Source organism: Sceloporus occidentalis, unplaced genomic scaffold (assembly GCF_023333645.1).
Source record: "Sceloporus occidentalis isolate IW3139 unplaced genomic scaffold, rSceOcc1.0.p SCAF_12, whole genome shotgun sequence".
Taxonomy (NCBI): Eukaryota; Metazoa; Chordata; class Lepidosauria; order Squamata; family Phrynosomatidae; genus Sceloporus; species Sceloporus occidentalis.
In genome coordinates this window covers 11,093,545-11,111,917 of record NW_028316992.1, presented here as the reverse complement: position 1 = coordinate 11,111,917, position 18,373 = coordinate 11,093,545, and the positions used below count along the sequence as shown (strand labels likewise).

Here is an 18,373-nt window from a genome sequence, read left to right as displayed (position 1 = left end):
AACAAGGCCTTAGAACAAAACACTCCCTAATTTGTATTTGCTTCCTCTCTTGTTCAGCTGCACTGTAGCAGGCAATTTGTGACCACATACTGGAGTGCAGCTCTCATCAGAGCTAACCAGCATAACCAGTGGTGAGTCTTGATGGGAGCTCCACTCACTTGTTTGCCCACACCAAACTGTGCCATCCCATGGTGTCTATACTGGTGCATTACTACAGCTGCCGCTCCTGTAAACCAGGAGAGACTGCATGTTGTGTTGATCATTTCTTGAACATCTGGGAAGGAACACTGTAGAACAGAAGTGGACAAGTACAAAGGGGCAATTTTTTTCACTGACATTGAGAGGGTTTCATACAAAAACAAGTACTGTGTGTGGTGTTTTTGCACATTTTTATGCATATAGTGCAGTTCCTGGGCAAAGATTGTCCCAAAGCTGTGCCAAATCTGTAAAGTATTTTTAAAGAAAATATGAGGTAGGCTTTGGGGGACTGGCAGTGGGTTTCAGCAGCTGCAGCAGGGCTCCAGAGTTTCTACTCTTGTTGTAGAAGTACCTGGGTACTCCTTACCTTAAGAATGAAAGAGATGGTGCTGTTGTGACTGCAGATATTGCCCCTCTGAGCATCCTTCATGTGTTAGATGGGCTTGTGGATGTAAATGCCATGCTACTGCATGAGTTTTTCTTTGAGTTTGAAAGTGCCATAATAGTTTTCCCAGATGCAGGAGGTACTGCTGCTGTTGACTAGAATCCATTGTTACATGCCACAATAGGCTAGCTAATTGTATTTATGGAATAATGAGGGATATATTGGAAAGGTTAATACTGTGCAACAGAACATTTGAGAGTTCTTTGACCAGTTTGGGAGCACCAAGTTAAAGATACAATCTCTAGTGAATTTCCATTAAGACATATTTCTACAATGATAGCCTTCTATAATACTTTCCAATAGAGAGGATTATGAGAAAGGCAAAGAAAATGGCTTGTGTTTGGTTTCCTGGGCACTTAAAAATGTAGTTCTTGCACAAGGAATTTCAAACATTTTCGTACTGTTGGAGTTTGTACAACTTGTTGCTTTCTGTAGCTGTATCAGAAACTGTAGGACCGAAAGATAAATTAAATACAGGAGGGGTGCTGATGATAGAATTGCATTGCACTGTTGTCTCAATACTAAATCTACAACTTACATGCGACAAGTGAAAATCCACATCCCAGACTCTAGAGATGCTGGCCCTTGTATTGGTGAGGACAGGAGAATAAACTTGCAAGAGAAAGATACACTTCAGTTTTTCAGTACACTTTCAGGGAGCTTTTTGAAGACATCCAAAGGAGATTTTGCAGCCTCTCTAGGCAATTGGTTCCATTGCTGAACCACTCTTACTGTCAAGAAGTCCATTCTGATGTTCAGTAAAATTCTATCCTATAACTTAAATCCATTTGACCTTGTCTTACACTCTGGAGTAGCAGAGAACAGGTCTGCTCCCTCTTCTCTTTCAGTCCTTCAGGTATTTAAAGAGTGTAATCTTGTCACACCTCAGTCTTTCCCAACTTTACTTAGTGAATCCTGTTTTTATATTTTTAAAGGCATGGAAACTATTTCTGTTTCTATGCTGAAATAAAGTAAATATTTTATTTATCTATTTATTGAAATAAATTTTATTTCCATAATGTGGTGGCCTTTGTCAATGGCAGTGCTGTTGAAGTGATGACCCGACTGCTAAATTGGGAAAACTCTTTATATCTTCTTCATCATGGTCTTTGTGCCTCACACAATAGTGTTTTGTGCCTGTGCAGAGACTCCATTCAGAAGTTCAAAAGCTGAGCAGATTGGTAGGTTACCCCACCCACTCTGGTGTACTCAGCATGCCCAAGCCCACCAGTCTAGCTCCACCTTCAGTTCTCTTTTGCGCACCACAAGAGTAACTTCATTTTGGTTGTTCTTGAGCTGTGTACTGTCGTGTACATTTAGAATTTGCGCTCTCTCTCTCTCTCTCTATATATATATATATATATCTTCAGTTTTCTTTTTCTTCATTCTTGTAGTTTCATTCTGCCCAAAAAAGCAGAAGAAAGAAGTTTTTTTCCATCAGGATTCCTGCCTGGCTAGGCGTCTTTTCTGCCTCTCATAGCCTTTACTTCTCTTTTTAAATTTTGTGTCTCCTGTTGTCATAAAGTAGCAGTCACAGACGAGTACTCTCAAAGTCTTTTTTGTCTGGGAGAGAGCTACATTGTCAAGCACTGTTCTATCTGCTGGTCTTTTACAACACATATTCTTTGTAAAGTTTTTTGTTGGGAGCAGTCTTTGTTGGTGGCTGAACATGCAACCACTACTAAAGATCCTCTGATTCTTGTTCTCATATCAAAATTTCTGAGAATACTGAAGATTTCGAGGAGGACACAACCTTGGTTGGCAGCGAGAGCCTCGATACTGTCAGCCTTGGTATCACCTTGAGTCGCTATGGATTTTACCCCTTCGATAATGACCCCTGCTGTCTCCTTTCCCTCCTTACAAGAGGTGCCTTCAGGTTCTCAGCCAACAAAGCCTCATGTACAAAAGGCTAAGAAGCGGCCTCTGACTCCTGAGGGTGGGTCAGACATCGTCCCAGGAAACACTCAGGAGAGGAAGAAGCATAAGCATGCTAAGGCCCTAGCACTGGCCCCAACGACCGCCTCTGCTTCGATACCGATATCTTCAGGGCCAGCTGTTTCTATATCCCTTTCAGTCCAACTTGTGGATTCAATGTCGGGTGTACTATCAATATTGTTACCAAGTGCGGCCTCAGTACCATCTTCTGAGTCCGCTTTGTCTGTGTTACCAATGTTGACACCAATAACGATATTTTCTCCACTTCTTCCGGGCCCAGCATCATTACCATCCCAGATATTGGCTTCACTATTGAGGGCTTGTTATACTGGTCAAAGACCGAATAAATTTTATTACAAATTATTGAGGGCTTGTTATCCTTTTTCTTTTCTCCATGTCCACGATCCCAACACGCTTCACCAGCCAGATCTCATCACTCTCCAGCTCTATATGGGAATTGTTCCAACCTGTCCTGTTCGTCCTTGAGGTTGTACTACCATGGAGAAGATTCTTCCTACATGGAGCGCTGTAGGACAGAGGACTACTGGAGAGAGTAACCTTCCCCTTATAGAGCCTACTCTCCTTCTTATCAGGATCAATACCATCGGCGGGAGCTCTCCTACCATTCACCATCTCAGTATTGAGAACATTCCCAGTACCGTTCCTGATCTCTATATCCTCCCAGTGCGATCATTAATACAGACCAGCCACTCCTCCATCACTTTTCTTTGTCCAGAACCACAACACACACGTGTGCCCTCTCCTCCTCTGCGCACCACAGCCATGGTTCCGCATACTACTGCTCCTCTTCCTCCAGTTACTATCATGGTACCAATCATGTCCCGTCCTCAGTACCACTTCTACGACACCTTCGATACCTTTGTCGGTACTTACTTCCATGTCGATGCCGTTACCACCTATGGTACTACTCATGCAACAATCAACACAGACAGTCCTGTTCTCTACTCCGCCTCCTCCTCAACTATCCATGGAGGAATCTAACTAAGAGACTTAGATTTCTGGATCAGCATCCCCCTCTCCTCTCATAGAGTCTCCACCTGAGGAAGTGGAAGATCTAGGCCCTCATTCTCTGCCTGAGGATGTCCAATTATTCTCTGATGCGGTGACCAGAATGGCTAGGGCCCTGGACCTTCAAGTTGATGCTCCTCCTAAGCCAGCAAAACACCCTGTCTTTCGGATAGTGGACTCAAATCAGGTTGAGTCACTCTCAGATGTTATGCAGCAGTCCTGGACCAAGCCTGCATCCATGCCACCTCCTTCTAAAAGTCTGGAGAGTTTATACAGAGTCCAGCCTATCTTTTTACTGTCTAATTCTCTGGTGGTGGAGTCTACGTTTAAAGCTTCATGGAAAACTCACTCCACCCCAGTTGACAAGGAGAGCAGACGGCTTGACATTTTTGGTCGTCATTTATTATTTGGCAGCACTCTCTGCTAAAGTTGGTAACATAAAGATTTGCATGTCAGCTTATCAGAAGTTCCTCTGGGATAGGATGCCAGTATTCATTCCTAGCCTACCTGAAGATCAGAAAGTGGCTGTCCTAGCTAGCTTTTTAAAATGAAGCTTTTTCTCTGGTCAACCAGAAAATTCATTCTGCCAGACATTCTGTGGCCTGTGCCTCTAAAGTGATTTCTGTGCACCTCCGTCATTATGCATGGCTCAGGTCAATTGATCTCACTGACGAAGCCAGATGACATGTGGAAGACCTTCCCTTCGAGGGTGAGGGCCTCTTTAATTCCAAGACAGATGGGTCCTTAGACCATCTTTGCAAGGCTCATCGCACCAGAAAGAAACTAGGTATCACTGGCCAGAGACATCAGTACCATCCACATCCTCAATGGCGTTCCTGTTTATCCTTCTACACCATACTCCAGACCCCCTTGTTCTTCTTCATCTCATTTCCATGGTTCCTCTCAACCCTCCACTTCTTTCTCCAGGAAACCCATCTGGCCAGAACGGTATCAGCAAGAATAGCAACAGTCTTCCAAGAAGTTGTCTTCTGTCAAATCTTGTTTTTGATCTCTCTGCTATAACCCAGACAGTCTTTTCTGTTCCATCTCAGCTTCAAATTTCCAAACTCTCCCACTTCTCATCACCTGGCGGAAGATCAACACAGATGCCTTGATCCTAACCATCATTCGCCTTGGCTATGCCATAGAATTTTCAAGTACTCTGCCTCTTGGCGTCTTTCATTCCACTCCTCCAATCTTGTAAAAGGAGATAATCACGTCTCTTCTTGACAAAGGGGCTATCCAATGCATTCTAGACAGGTACAGATTGGATGGTCATTTCTCCAAGTATTTCACAGTTCCGAAGAAAGTCAAGCCTTCATCCTGTCTTAGACCTGAGAGCAGTCAATCATTACACCACTCTGCACAAATTCAAGATGATGCCTCTACAGTCCATCCTGCCCTTCCTTCATCAAGGACATTGGTTTGCTTTTATGGGATCTGAAAGATGTTTATTTTCACATTGCAGTTTGGTCTCAACATCATTTTGCCATCGACGGAGATCTTTATCAATACACCATCTTACTCTTCAGCTTTTCCACTACCCATAGTGTCTTCACAAAGTGCATAGTGGTGGTGATCTTACACCTTCATGCCCAAGGAAGAAAGATCTTCCCTTACTTAGACAACTGGCTGCTGGTGTCATCCTCCCATACCCAACTTTTCAAAGATGTTCACTATACTCTGTCTCTCCTCACAGACCTTGGTCTTACCATCAACCCTTCCAAGTCCATTCTGGAACTGGTAAAGGTGATAGAGTACATAGGAGCATCTCTAGACTTTCTTATGGCTCATGCCAACCTTCCTACAAGAAGAGTCAAGTCTCCCTCATCTCACAGTCATCTCTCTCGTCCATCAGCGAGGGATATTCAGCAGCTCCTGGGCCTCATGGCATCAACCATAGCTGTCACCTACCTGGTGCACATGAAATTCGGATTTCTACAGAAATGGTTCCTGTTGGTGTTCAACAACCTCTTTGAATGACATTTCAAGAGATTAAGCCTTCCAAGAGAAGTATTGGCCTTGTTCCATTGGTGAATCATCCCTTGGAACATGCTGGGAGGGATGCGATTCCAGTTTCCACAGCCCTCAAGGATGGTCACCACGGATGCATCCATGACAGGCTGGTGAGCTCACTACAAAGGTCTCCGTGTTCAGGGCCAGTGGTTTCCCACCGAGGATCAAATGCACATCAGTGCCCTAGAACTGCTGGCTGTCATCAAGGCTTTCAGAGCTTTCGAGAACCACCTCTGCCATAAGGTGGTCCAAGTTGTCACAGACAATACCACCACTGTCTGCTACATCCTTTTCTGTATTTCGCTATGCAACTGTGGAGATGATGCACCATCTGCTCCACCCATCCTGTAGCAGTCCATCTGGCAGGGAAGGACAGCTTCTTAGCGGATTCTCTGAACTGGGACAGGGCTCTGCAATGCTGCTATATGGTCACAACCTTCCATGTTTGTCCAGCACTACAGGCTTGACTCCAGGTCATGTTGGAGTGCCAGTTTTGGTCATGCGGTTCTTTAATCTATTCTACAGTGGCCTGCCCACCATCCACAGGTAAGCTATTTAGTCACCCTAATGTGTGAGGCACAGAGACCACGACGACGAAGAACAGGTTGCTTACCTGTATCTCTGATTCCTCGAGTGATCATCTGTGCTCTCACACATAAACGCCCCACCTCCCCTCTTTCGGGTTCCTTTATTTTTTGCAGTGGACTCGAACTGAAGGTGAAGCTAGATTGGAGGGATTGGGCATGCTCAGTACACGAGAGTGGGTGAGGCTACCCGCCAATCTGCTCAGCTTTTGAACTTCTGGATGGAGTCCTTGCACAAAACCCTAATGTGTGAGGACACAGATTACCACTTGAAGAACCATAGTTACAGGTAAGCAACCTGTTCTTCTCCAATGACTCTTCTATGTTTCACAAAGTTTGCATCCAATTCAGTGGGTCTTCTGAATAAATATAATATTACTCTGTTGGTTTCATAAATATGCCAAATTTATATGGTGTGTTATAAATGATGAGTTAGTACAGCAGTAAAATAAAGTTAGGTCTGGTGGAAAGGTTTTCCATATATTTTGTTTCCTCCTTCTTTATTTTTTTCTCCTGGGGGGTGGGAATACACTTCTCACAGTAGTTTCAAACATTTTATATCTGTAGCCATACTTACTGATGGAATGCAGACCATGACAGTAGGTAGTCAAAGTATTGTAAATCTCAACAAGAGGAGGATTCCTTTCCCCTTCATGGAGGATGCCCACATGGTTATTCAGCAATAGTCTAGTGCTGCTAGTGCTTATTCTTCCTTCTTCTATTAGTAAACAACGGCGGGTTACAGACCACCAGAAAGTACGCAACGAGCGCGTACTAGGGTTAGGAAGGGGCGGTGCTTCCACACACCCCTAACCCTAGTACGCGCTCTGCGCATAGAAAATGGCAGCGGTTGTTCCACACGGCCGCCGCCATCACTACGTCACGACCGCGCCGCCTCCAAACAAGGCAGCGCAGTTGTGACATATTGGGGCCGCACCAGGGCACCTAGGGTGCCCTTTCCACGACCCCGAAAGGAGCTCCATTTCGGAGCTCCTTCCTGGCTTTGCGTCGCTGGGCGCAGCCTTCAGACGGCTGCGCCCAGCGACGCAGAGGAGAAAGGGGCCAAGTGGCCCCTTTCTCCTCCTCCCTGCCATCACGGGGTGTCCTTGAAGGACAACCCCTTTCCAGGCGGCAGGGAAGCGGCATTTTGCCGCTTCCCCGCAGCCTGGAAAGTGGCGGATCAGCCCCGATCCGGCAGGGAAACGGGCAGGTGCAGGCCGCCGCTTTTCGGCAGTCTATAACCCACCAACATGAACTGTTTCTTCCTCCTCCCTCAAAAGTAGTAAATGAATGCCATGTAGGAGGGCTAGGGGTGAGAGTGCATGTTTGAACTCTGTTCTAAAGAACATTTTAGGTGGCTTAAAAATGGTTCAGTGAGTTCACATACTTGCCAAATCAGTCCCCTCCCCCCGCATTTGTGGAATTCTTGCGTATCTCTCCCACTATGTCAATGTAACAGACACCAGTACATTCCATTTCATGACTTTTATGCCATTTATGTATGTGATGTAGTATGTGAGTAGAACATATACATAGATCCACCAACAATTGCATTGCCCCAGTTGTGCTTGTTGAAGGCTGCATACCTACTGCCAGGACTCCGTGAGAAAATAAACAGTTTTAAGTGTAAAGACTGTGTTTTTAGAAGTTCTGTGGTTGGTAGAGGCAAGAGGCCTGTATGGAAGGTGCCACTCTCACTGAACGTTGAAAATGGGAGGAAGGGAATAACCAGCATGGAGGTGATTCCTCTGTTTGTTTGGCTGGTTTTGGAAATATAATCTCTTGTCCATCCTTTAAGCCATGTATGTATGTGCCCTCAGGTGGCCCATTGACTTATGGTGACCCATGAATTTAATAGGGTTTTCTTAGGCAAGAGATACTCAAAGCTGATTTTACCAGTTCCTGCCTCTGAGATATAGCTTATTACATTGATTATTCATTTATGGTCTCCTATCAAAGTACTAACCAGACCTGACCCTGCTTAGCTTCCAAAGTCAGATTGGCTCTAGTGCCTTTAGGATACTTAGGCTTGTTTTAATACACTTTCCTAAATGTCCTTTTTTTTCTTTCCTTCTTAGCAATGGCACCAGCATGATATCATTGATCATTCCCCCCAAAGACCAGATTTCACGAGTGGCAAAAATGTTAGCTGATGAATTTGGTACAGCATCAAACATTAAATCTCGAGTGAATCGCCTTTCAGTCCTTGGCGCCATTACATCTGTACAGCAAAGGCTAAAACTTTATAACAAAGGTAAAACATTATCCTGTGTGTGCCGCAAATATTTTACTACATGCTTTGATATCACATGAGAGTTACACTTTGTGTTTCTGTTTTTGTTTTGTTTTTTGTTTTTACAGTACCTCCAAATGGTCTGGTTGTTTACTGTGGGACAATTGTGACAGAAGAAGGAAAAGAGAAGAAAGTGAACATTGATTTTGAACCTTTCAAACCGATAAATACATCATTGTATTTGTGTGATAATAAATTCCATACAGAGGCAAGTGATGTTCTATATTTCTATTCATATTATAACAATACTGGTTTTTTTAAAATCAGTTTGCTATTTGCTTATATGTTTGTGGGTGCATTGAGCTCTATGTGCACACAATACATGGAGTTCCCCCTCCAATGATTGGATTCCTGTTTGTTTATATATAAATATACTGAACATACCAAATTACCAGAGCATTCCAGAAAACTTAAACTTTTTTCCCTATTAGATGTGACATCAAAGTAGTTTGTTTTGATTAGAAGTGGCAAATGTGTGCTCCATGAGTCACATATGGCCTTGAGGAGGGGGTTCCTGTGTGACTGCATATCCTTCCAAGCCTCAGTTCAAAAATATTTTTCATTGAAAATAACATTTTGAAGGGCACCAACAGATCCTCAAAAATCCTATCAGAAAGTGACAGGAAATGAATTCTGGTTGCCTGTGATATCACTTCCAGGTGCACTGCTGCAGACCACGAATGAATCAGAGGAGACAGAAGTAGCCTTCCAGCCTTCAATTGTGCTTATCCCTGGTTTAGAGGAGTGATAATCTGAGAACTGAGCACTTTTTAGACTTATGCCAATATCCTACAGTAAATATATGTCAGTATATTAGGGTGGGTCCTCAAGATGAGCATTGAGCACCAAGGCCTTGAGCTTGGCCACTGAACAACTGTCAGTAAGTTCCCCACCTATCAAGTCGAAGTGAGCAAGTGGTCTGTGTGTGTGCTAGCAAAATCATTAGGAGCATTAAAGACCACACTTCTGAGAGCGCAGGCATTTGCACAACTATGTATAAAATTATTCAGATAATTTTCAACGAATTGTCCCAGCAAGATTCATGGATGTATCTTCTAGAGTCGAATTGGGATGATTTGTTAATCCTCCCCATCTCCACCCCAGTTCAAGTCTGTACTTATAGAGAGAAGTACTTTAACCATAATGTATTTTTATCTGCTGAAGTCCAGCAGTAATTTTGACTACACATCATAATTCTTCTAGAGGATTAGTACATATCAGAATAATCATTTTAGTTTAGTATGTCGGTACAGAAACTGCAGAGGCCCTTTTTGGCTTGGCTGTAGGCTTTGGTTGATACAGTGGGCTCTCTCCTTACGATCCCCCCGCATAAGGGAAAATCCGCCTATGCTCAAACCCCATAGGAAATAATGGGGCTCGTGCATGTGGCGGAGCTTTGTTTCATATAGTGTGCTAGTCAGTACAGTGAGCCCTTGGTATCCACTGGGGTTTGGTTCCAGGACTCCCTATGGATACCAAAATCTATGAATGCTCAAAACCTATTAAATACAATGGTGTAGTAAAATAGTGTCCCTTGTACAAAATGAGAAAATCAAGAGTTGCTGTTTTGGAATTTTTATTTTTAAGTAATATTTTCAAGCTGTGGATGGTTGAATCTGTGGATAAGGAGGGGCGATTGTAAGTTTGTAAGAGGCTTTCACTTCCCTAAATTGTTATACAACCCAAAACTATTTTTAGCTTGATATCCCATGTTGGTGCCTTGGCAAGACAGTTGCAGCTTGGATATTAAATTCCAGGCTTTTAAGCTTTAATGCAGTGGTTCCCAACCTTCCTAATGCAGCAACCCTTTAATACAGTTCCTTATGTTGTGGTGACCCAAACCCCTGAAATTATTATTGTTGCTACTTCATAACTGTAATTAAATAGGTGTTTTCCAATGGTCTTAGGTGACCCCCATGAAAGGGTCATTCGACCCCCAAAGGGGTCCCGACCTACAGGTTGGGAACCACTGCTTTAATGGGTTACCATCTTGCTTTACCTGCACAATGATTGGTATTTACTTAGGTAAGTAGCTAAATAAAAGAATGACACATTCACTATTATCTGTTTTTGCTAAGAAACTTTCCATTAGTTATTAGCTGGAGTTTCGTCTCTTTTGGTACAGCTGTTCTTCCATGTTCCCAGAACATTTGAGGTGTTCTTTTAAACAGAGTGTTAAATAAGCTGGCCGCTAATGATTTCCTTTTACCTAGCTTGTGCAGCCTTATAATCTCAATCAATTGGCAGCATTTCTCTCTAGCAAGCTTAAAGGGGCTTGTACCTGTTGACAGGAAATGGCCATCCATTAAACAATTATAGTGACATTAATTTTTAAATGTTGTAAGTGGATCTAATTTTATTTTTAATGAGTTTGGAATGAGAGACGATAGATCTTTAATTCTGGGAGTCTAAACATGGGTGAATTTCTTCTTCCAGCTGAATTCATTGTATCACTTACTCTGAAGTGTTGAGTATTGTGGCTTTGTTTAACTAACTTCTGTCTTGATTTTCAGGCCCTTACTGCATTACTGTCAGATGACAGCAAGTTTGGCTTTATTGTAATAGATGGTAGCGGTGCACTCTTTGGAACTCTTCAAGGAAATACCAGAGAGGTGCTGCACAAGTTCACAGTGGATCTCCCAAAGAAACATGGTACAGTTTAAAAACGGAATCCATTAGTGTGTGTCTTCAGAAAAGAGAAAGTGCTGGGAGGTCTGTTTTGTGAGCAGATCTGTCATCTGTGGGGTGGGAAGATACAAACCTAATTAGTCTTCCCAAATATAATATCTGGTCAATTTCAGTCAAATAACTAGGGCATTGAAGTTATGTGCACCAACTTCCCATTGTTTACATAAAGACTGCTTCCAAATAATTACGTTTTTTAACAAAGCATTTGAGCGTTGTTATCTTCCAGTGTGACTACTGTTACATATTGGTATAAAGTTCTGTAGTTCTTCACTGAGTTTCCCATTCCTGTAGCAGAAGAAATAATAATACTTAGAGTTTTGCTTAGGATTTGGTTGGACTAGGTTTGATTCCCCCTGTGGCAGCAGTTCTCTCTCAGCCTGACTTAACTGTTCTGAGCTGAAACTGACCCCCTCAAACATTTCTTTGGTACTGAAAACTAACATACTTCATTATAATCAGATAAGCTTTATTGGTGGTAAATGATGAAGCAGGTGTTCTGTAACAATGAAAGCATTCCAGTCTGGTCTGTATCCCTTTGCAGCAAGTGATAGAACTCAGACTATTCCATGACCAACACTCCAGGCCCACATGGCTGGATTTACAGAGCCAGGGAAAGATGGATTCCAAATGATTATGTAGTGCAGAAGCAAATAAAATAAACCAGGCACTGTTGCAATCCATCTCAAATTATATTACCTATGAGAATTGTACAAGTAGATATCTGGAAAGAGGGTTTATTCCCCCATTGCGTTCCCAGCTGAGTATTTGGGGACACTAGAGGAATAGATGGTAAATCTAAAGCTATTCTATCTAGTAGGGCCTTCTACATATAATAACTCTTCCTATGCCACTGAACAGCTGTTAATTTTTGGCCCTGATGCTTGCAAGGATTCTAGAATCCATTTGCCAGTGGTTGAAGTAGTGTGATTCTGGGAAATCTTGCAATTTGCATCAATAAAGCAGTGTTCTAGAATAGAATCTGAGATTTATTGAAATGAATATTTAATACCTAAGAAAAGTAATAAGATAGGCTTAATTTTATACAGTGAGCCTTGTTTGTGATGGCTTCATACAATTGTACACTTCTAGTAACTGCAGCTGAATCAGAAATTATACTGTATTCTGCCTTGAATGATATATGTGGATTTCTGTATGTGCATTGGAAGACCAAGGTAGGGGTGGGATAGTCAAGGGTGAAAATCCATTTTCATGTAAAATGCTCTAGCAGTTTTGCTCCGTTTCATTCTGTTTTTCAAAGGAAGAGGAGGTCAGTCTGCCTTGCGTTTTGCTCGTTTGAGAATGGAGAAGCGGCACAACTATGTAAGAAAAGTAGCAGAAACCGCTGTACAGCTATTTGTTTCTGGCGACAAAGTGAACGTGGCTGGTCTTGTGTTAGCTGGATCAGCTGACTTCAAAACTGAACTAAGTCAGTCAGACATGTTTGATCAGGTAAGTGAAAGAACATCTTAATGTTTAATATGTTTAAATTGTTTTAATGTGATTAATAGTTTAATTCTGTTTTCATGTTGATTTTTGAATGTTTTTAATTATATTATTAATTTAATTATATTATAATGATTTTATTTTGTATGCTGCTTTAGGTCCCAATCATAGGGGAAAGGTGGGATATAAATAAAGATGATGATAAAGAGGAGGAGCAGTAGTGTGTTGGTGATGTGGGTTGTCTTAGATTTAGGTTTTAAGATAAAGAAATAATAACTCATATAATGAAAGAGAAGGAACTTGGCTGGCATTGAATTCCCACCACTTGACTGCTAGTGTAATTTAGATGACATCCACTTCAATTCTGATTGTTCACCAAATTTTACTTGTATATTTTGCATTTGAACAGTAAGAGAGTTTGTAATGCATCTTGATATGATATGAACTTTCATTTATTTGAAGGTGGGATTTCACCTTTTTAGGTCACAAACCAGACCTTTTTTTGTCCTCCAGACACTGTTTATTTTGTTTACTTATTTAAAGTACTTTTGTATTGGTCATTAAAAGGTCCTATATATTGTGTCACGAAATGTACCTTGATGTTATGCCTTCATTGTCTGGTCAACCATAGGATGCAGTTTGATTGCTCTTCTAACCTCACATGCTTTTTATTTATAGCGGTTGCAATCCAAAGTACTAAAACTAGTTGACATCTCCTATGGTGGTGAAAATGGATTTAACCAAGCAATTGAATTGTCCACTGAGGTCCTTTCTAATGTGAAATTCATTCAAGAAAAGAAACTAATAGGTATGAATAAAATACCTACCCTTTCTTTGTATTCTTCTTGCATAATAAATAACATCCTCATTTCGTAGAAGGATAGTTCATAAGGTGAAGAAGGTATTTGTTCACAGTATTGCAGAATAAAATACGTCCAGTAAGAACATGCTACTCATCATTTGCCTGAAATGGAAGCAGCCATGTTTTAGGATAATAATTACAATAGAGATGGTGGTGGTGGTATACCATTTTTATTGCTGACATAGTAAATTATTTTTGAAATTACTTAAATATGTGTGCACCCTGCTGGAAGCACTTTTAGCCACTTAGTGCTACTGTTTCCATTGTGTTGTCCAGCTTCAGTAAATGTTAATAAATTTCATTAGGTTATCCTAGGTGTTGGTGCTGCACACTACAGTACCTTGAACATGACTACTGTCAATTCTGTTTTGGCTTGTTACGATATCTGTTTAACAGGAAAGAAATTGGTTATACTGTGATTTAAACAAAATGGCATTTTTTAAAAATCAATAAACAATATTGATTTTTAAAATTACTTACTTATTCATAGATATATATATTTTAAAAACTGGCTACTATTACTATTCTTCTGCCCTCTTACTGGAATAACAATGGTTGCTTGAATTTAAACATTTTAACTTTAGCAGTTTATTGGCAGTTGTTCATTGTTAGACCAGTATCTAGTGTCAGTTGCTTCTTTTTAAGGCACATTATTTTATAGTGCAAGAAATGCCATTCAGAAGCAGATCCTTCAATTAACATAAGTTAAATAAAAACAACCTGCTTTAAAAGAGCACTTTTAAAAAAACAATTATTATTTGAGTTAATTGCCATAGCATCTGAACTGCTTTTTACTACTTCATTACTTCATTTACTACTTCTGATTAATGTATATATGTGTGTGTGTGTGTGTATTTTAATGTAGTCCTGCACATTAATGCAAAAAAGAAAAAACCAAACGAAAAAATAAATTTAAAAATCCTGTTTTAAACAACAACAACAAAAAAACCCTGTATTTATTTAAACTGGTTTTTTTTCCAGCCCTGCTAATGAGTCATTTGGATCTATAGAGAAATGTATTAAACTTGGATCAGGATCTAGGACAGTTGTTCTCAACCTATGGGCTGCAACCCCTTTGGGCGTCAAACAACCCTTTCACAGGGGTTGCTTAAGACCATCGGAAAACAGTAGCAAAGTTACAGTTATGAAGTAGCAACGAAAATGATTTTATGGTTGTGGGTCACCACAACATGAGGAACTATATTAAAGGGTCACATCATTAGGAAGGTTGAGAACCACTGATCTAGGAAGTGATGAAGTTTGGAGCAATGCCTATTATGCAGGCATACAGAATAGTGTTTCTGTATTTTCTTTCGTTGGCTACCTTTTAAATATGGTTACTCAAATCTGCTAGTGAAAAACATAGTCCATAAACAACATATTGCTTGCTACTGTCTGTTCGTGGTCTTATTCCTGAATCAGATGCCAGTGAAAGAGAGCCTTATGAAATCGAAGGCTTTTGCTGCCAGCATCCATAATTTTCTGTGGGTTTTCCGGGCTATGTGGCCATGTTCTAGAAGAATTTATTCCTGATGTTTTGCCTGCATGTGTGGCTGGCTTCATCAGAGGGTGGTGGCATGGAAATTTGTGGGGTGTGTGTGTGTGTATTTGTGTGACTCTTGCTTGGGAGCAAGTGATTTACAGACACACATCCACCTCGTGTATCCTCCCACCCTGAGGCTTTGCCATTCAACAGTAGATCAACATATTGGTTAACATGTAAATCACTTCTTCCCAACCAAAGGTCACACAAGTATATATATACCCCACAAACCTCCATGCCACCACCCTCTGAAGATGCCAGCCACAAATGCAGGTGAAATATCAGGAATAAATTATTCTAGAACATGGCCACTTAGCCTGGAAAACCCACAGAAAACAAAAGAGAGCCTTTTTTGTTCCCAGTCAGCAAACACATCAGGAACTTTGTTAGGTAACTGGCCTTGCCTTTAACCTACAGTGTATAGATGTGATAACTGTGAAACTATCAGTGCCAGTGAGTCATCTCCCAAAGTGATTCATCTCCATTTTCTATAGCCAAACTGAGAGTGACCTAAATCCATGAGGGCTGTGTGTGGCATCTATTGATGGAGGAGCTTTCAACAGCAGAATCAGGAGAGGGCAGTATCTCTTCACTGCAGCTCGCTGTCCGTCCCAAAAGCCTCCTGGTAGAGGTTGGGATACCTGACATTCCAAGGGCTACCACAGAAAAGGGAAGGGTGGAAAGTTATGCTACACTGATGCTATAGCAATTGTGCAATGTTGTATTTAGGTCAGATTCTCTCATCTCACAATAATGTATGTAATCTTGGCTAAGTTAAGTAACGTTTGTGTTGGAATATTGCATGTTTACTTTCTTTTCTCTGGTTTGCACTGAATATAGGCCGATACTTTGATGAAATCAGTCAGGACACAGGAAAGTACTGTTTTGGTGTTGAAGACACTCTAAAGGCCTTAGAAATGGGAGCAGTAGAGATCCTGATAGTTTACGAGAACCTGGATATAATGAGATATGTTCTCCATTGCCAAGGCACAGAAGGTATGTTGTCCCCGCATACAGATGTTGGGAGTTGAGGGATCATCTTTGTTTGCATTCATATAAATTACTGTGCAAACTGGTTTGAGTCTTAGACAAACAATTGCTGATGGCATTTGTAGAGAACTATAAGGTAATAAAAGCCATATTTTGATATTAGATTTTACATACGATTATCTAAAAACTAGTGCCTTGGGGGGGATGAATATCTAAAGAATTGGGTGTACATATTTCTGTGTGTCACATGTATTGCTGTTGGCATTGGAATCTAGAAAGGATCAGATTTTCTTGCACAAACAGCCAGTTCAAAAGGCACTTAGAAGAGAGATCTTTAACACTCAGTGAAACTTCAATTTGAGCCATTTTTCTAGACAGAATTATGTTATTGTCACCATTTCACAGCAGCTTTTCTATGAACAGGCCAGAAGAAAAAGAGAAAAGAAGTTGGTGTCAAAATGACACAAAACCTTGGGTAGTACACTACATTAAAAGGAGGATGTGTGGGTGGCATAATGCAAGCGTTTCTGATTTTCTGTAATAGTAACATGTGGCTTTTCCATTGGACAGTGTGACTGCATTTGGGAAATTGTACTGTTGTGCCTCTCATGCTTTGTTTCCGCCTCCCCTTTCCTGCAGAGGAGAAGATTCTCTATTTGACACCAGAACAAGAAAAAGATAAATCCCACTTCACAGATAAAGAGGTATTTATTGTATATAGAGGAACACACTTTTCATTCATTAGGCCTGAAATAAGATAGGTGATCTGGAGCAACTCACTATCCACTTAACCTACTTCTCAAATTCACTCTAAGAAAAAAATCAAATAACTGAATATGTTACTGAATGCTTTGAAGATTGCAGAACACCAGCGTGGTAAATTGTTCCATAATATAGGGAATACCAGTTCTGTCTGGTTAGCTGTTGGCATGCTGGTAAATTTAACTGGGTTTTTCCTTTTTTTTGTATTCATGCCAAATTCTATGCAAAATGGAGTAGGCACAGCAGTTTCCTGAAAATAGCAAATGTTTTCCTGATCAGTCCTTGAACTCCATGAAACCCCAACTAATCAGGTTTGAGCCAGATAACTGTTAATATATATGCATTCTTGGGCAAAAAATTAGAGAAGTCCAAAGTGTTACATGGGAGATACCTGAAGCAGTTGACAGATTGGCTCCAAAACTACAACCTTTGCTTTTGGTCACCTTTAGGTTGTGGTTAGGTGATTGTCTGATCAAACGTGAATTTGTAGAGCATAAAAGATGAACATTTCTAATTGTAGAGTGAATAATAGGAGAAGTATTGGGTAACTGGCTGCCTTGGTGAGATCTGTAATCAGTCTCTCTGATATGGCAGCAGATGCAGTTCAGAGACAGGTGGTCACAGAGGACTTTTTACATGAAGATATATATCCATCATAGTTTCTGCATTTCATATGCTTATGTGATCATATGGTGCTTTTTAATGCCTGCAATGTCATTCAGAATGAAAGTTTCTGTTCCTCATTCTTGCCCCTTAGGTCAAGGCACAAAGAGAGAGAGAGAGAGGTGTCCTTTTGATGAGTTAATTTGGAGCATTGTCGTTGTTCATTGTTGTAGGCAGAAAGTTGACCAACCTAACAATTCTAGCATTGCTTTTCTCTCTCTTGTGCACTCTTAGTGGTCAAGTGATCTTGTCTCTTACAGAGCATATTTCCTGATAAAACTTATATTGGCTAATTGAATTGAACTGCATTAATCCATATATTTTCAGAGTGCCACAATTAAAATGGAAGATAGTCTAGTATAACCCATAGAACCTAGACAGCTGGCAAATCAGCTGGAAACAAACAGAATCGTATCAGAACATTGATAGTATGTCAGAAAATGGAAAGCAGTTTGTGAGATCATAAGGAAAGGTGATGTTTTTGTGATTTGATTTTATTTCATAGGAAATACTGCAAAATACTGTAAAAAAGAGAAAAGTGACACAGTATATTAGAATAGGCTTTCCCAGCTAGGTACTGCTGAGGATGGCTAGTGATTCAGACTGAATACAGTGTGTTTTATTTATTAATTTTATATTCCATCTTTCTCTGCGAGGTCCTGTGGAAGGCATCCGACAGGGTGGTTGTGCTCCTTTTGCCACCCAAGAGCAGCAAGCTCTTGTGATTATCCATGAATAAGATGGCTTGTTCTTTGACTTCTCCTCATTTCCTACCTTGCTTTGCTCGGAATCTTAACTTTCTCAATCCTTTACAAACTTTCCTCTTTCAGCCTTTATTCTCTCTGTAGCTTACCATTCTTCTCTATATTTTCTTTAACTCCCCCCCCCCTTTTTTTTTTTAAACAAAACCATACCTTGGTTC

General features: G+C 40.9%; 1 protein-coding gene across 2 annotated transcripts in view; it reads left to right on the top strand.

The window, feature by feature from the left end:
* Window positions 1-18,373, top strand: part of ETF1 (eukaryotic translation termination factor 1) — a 50,890-nt gene that overhangs the window by 21,287 nt on the left and 11,230 nt on the right. For both annotated transcript variants that reach the window (XM_089478100.1, XM_089478101.1), the window contains 7 exons: window positions 8,286-8,461; window positions 8,569-8,708; window positions 11,014-11,152; window positions 12,447-12,637; window positions 13,310-13,439; window positions 15,877-16,032; window positions 16,666-16,730. In XM_089478100.1, the coding sequence (XP_089334226.1) occupies window positions 8,286-8,461; window positions 8,569-8,708; window positions 11,014-11,152; window positions 12,447-12,637; window positions 13,310-13,439; window positions 15,877-16,032; window positions 16,666-16,730 (997 nt within the window). The remainder of the gene's footprint in view (window positions 1-8,285; window positions 8,462-8,568; window positions 8,709-11,013; window positions 11,153-12,446; window positions 12,638-13,309; window positions 13,440-15,876; window positions 16,033-16,665; window positions 16,731-18,373) is intronic.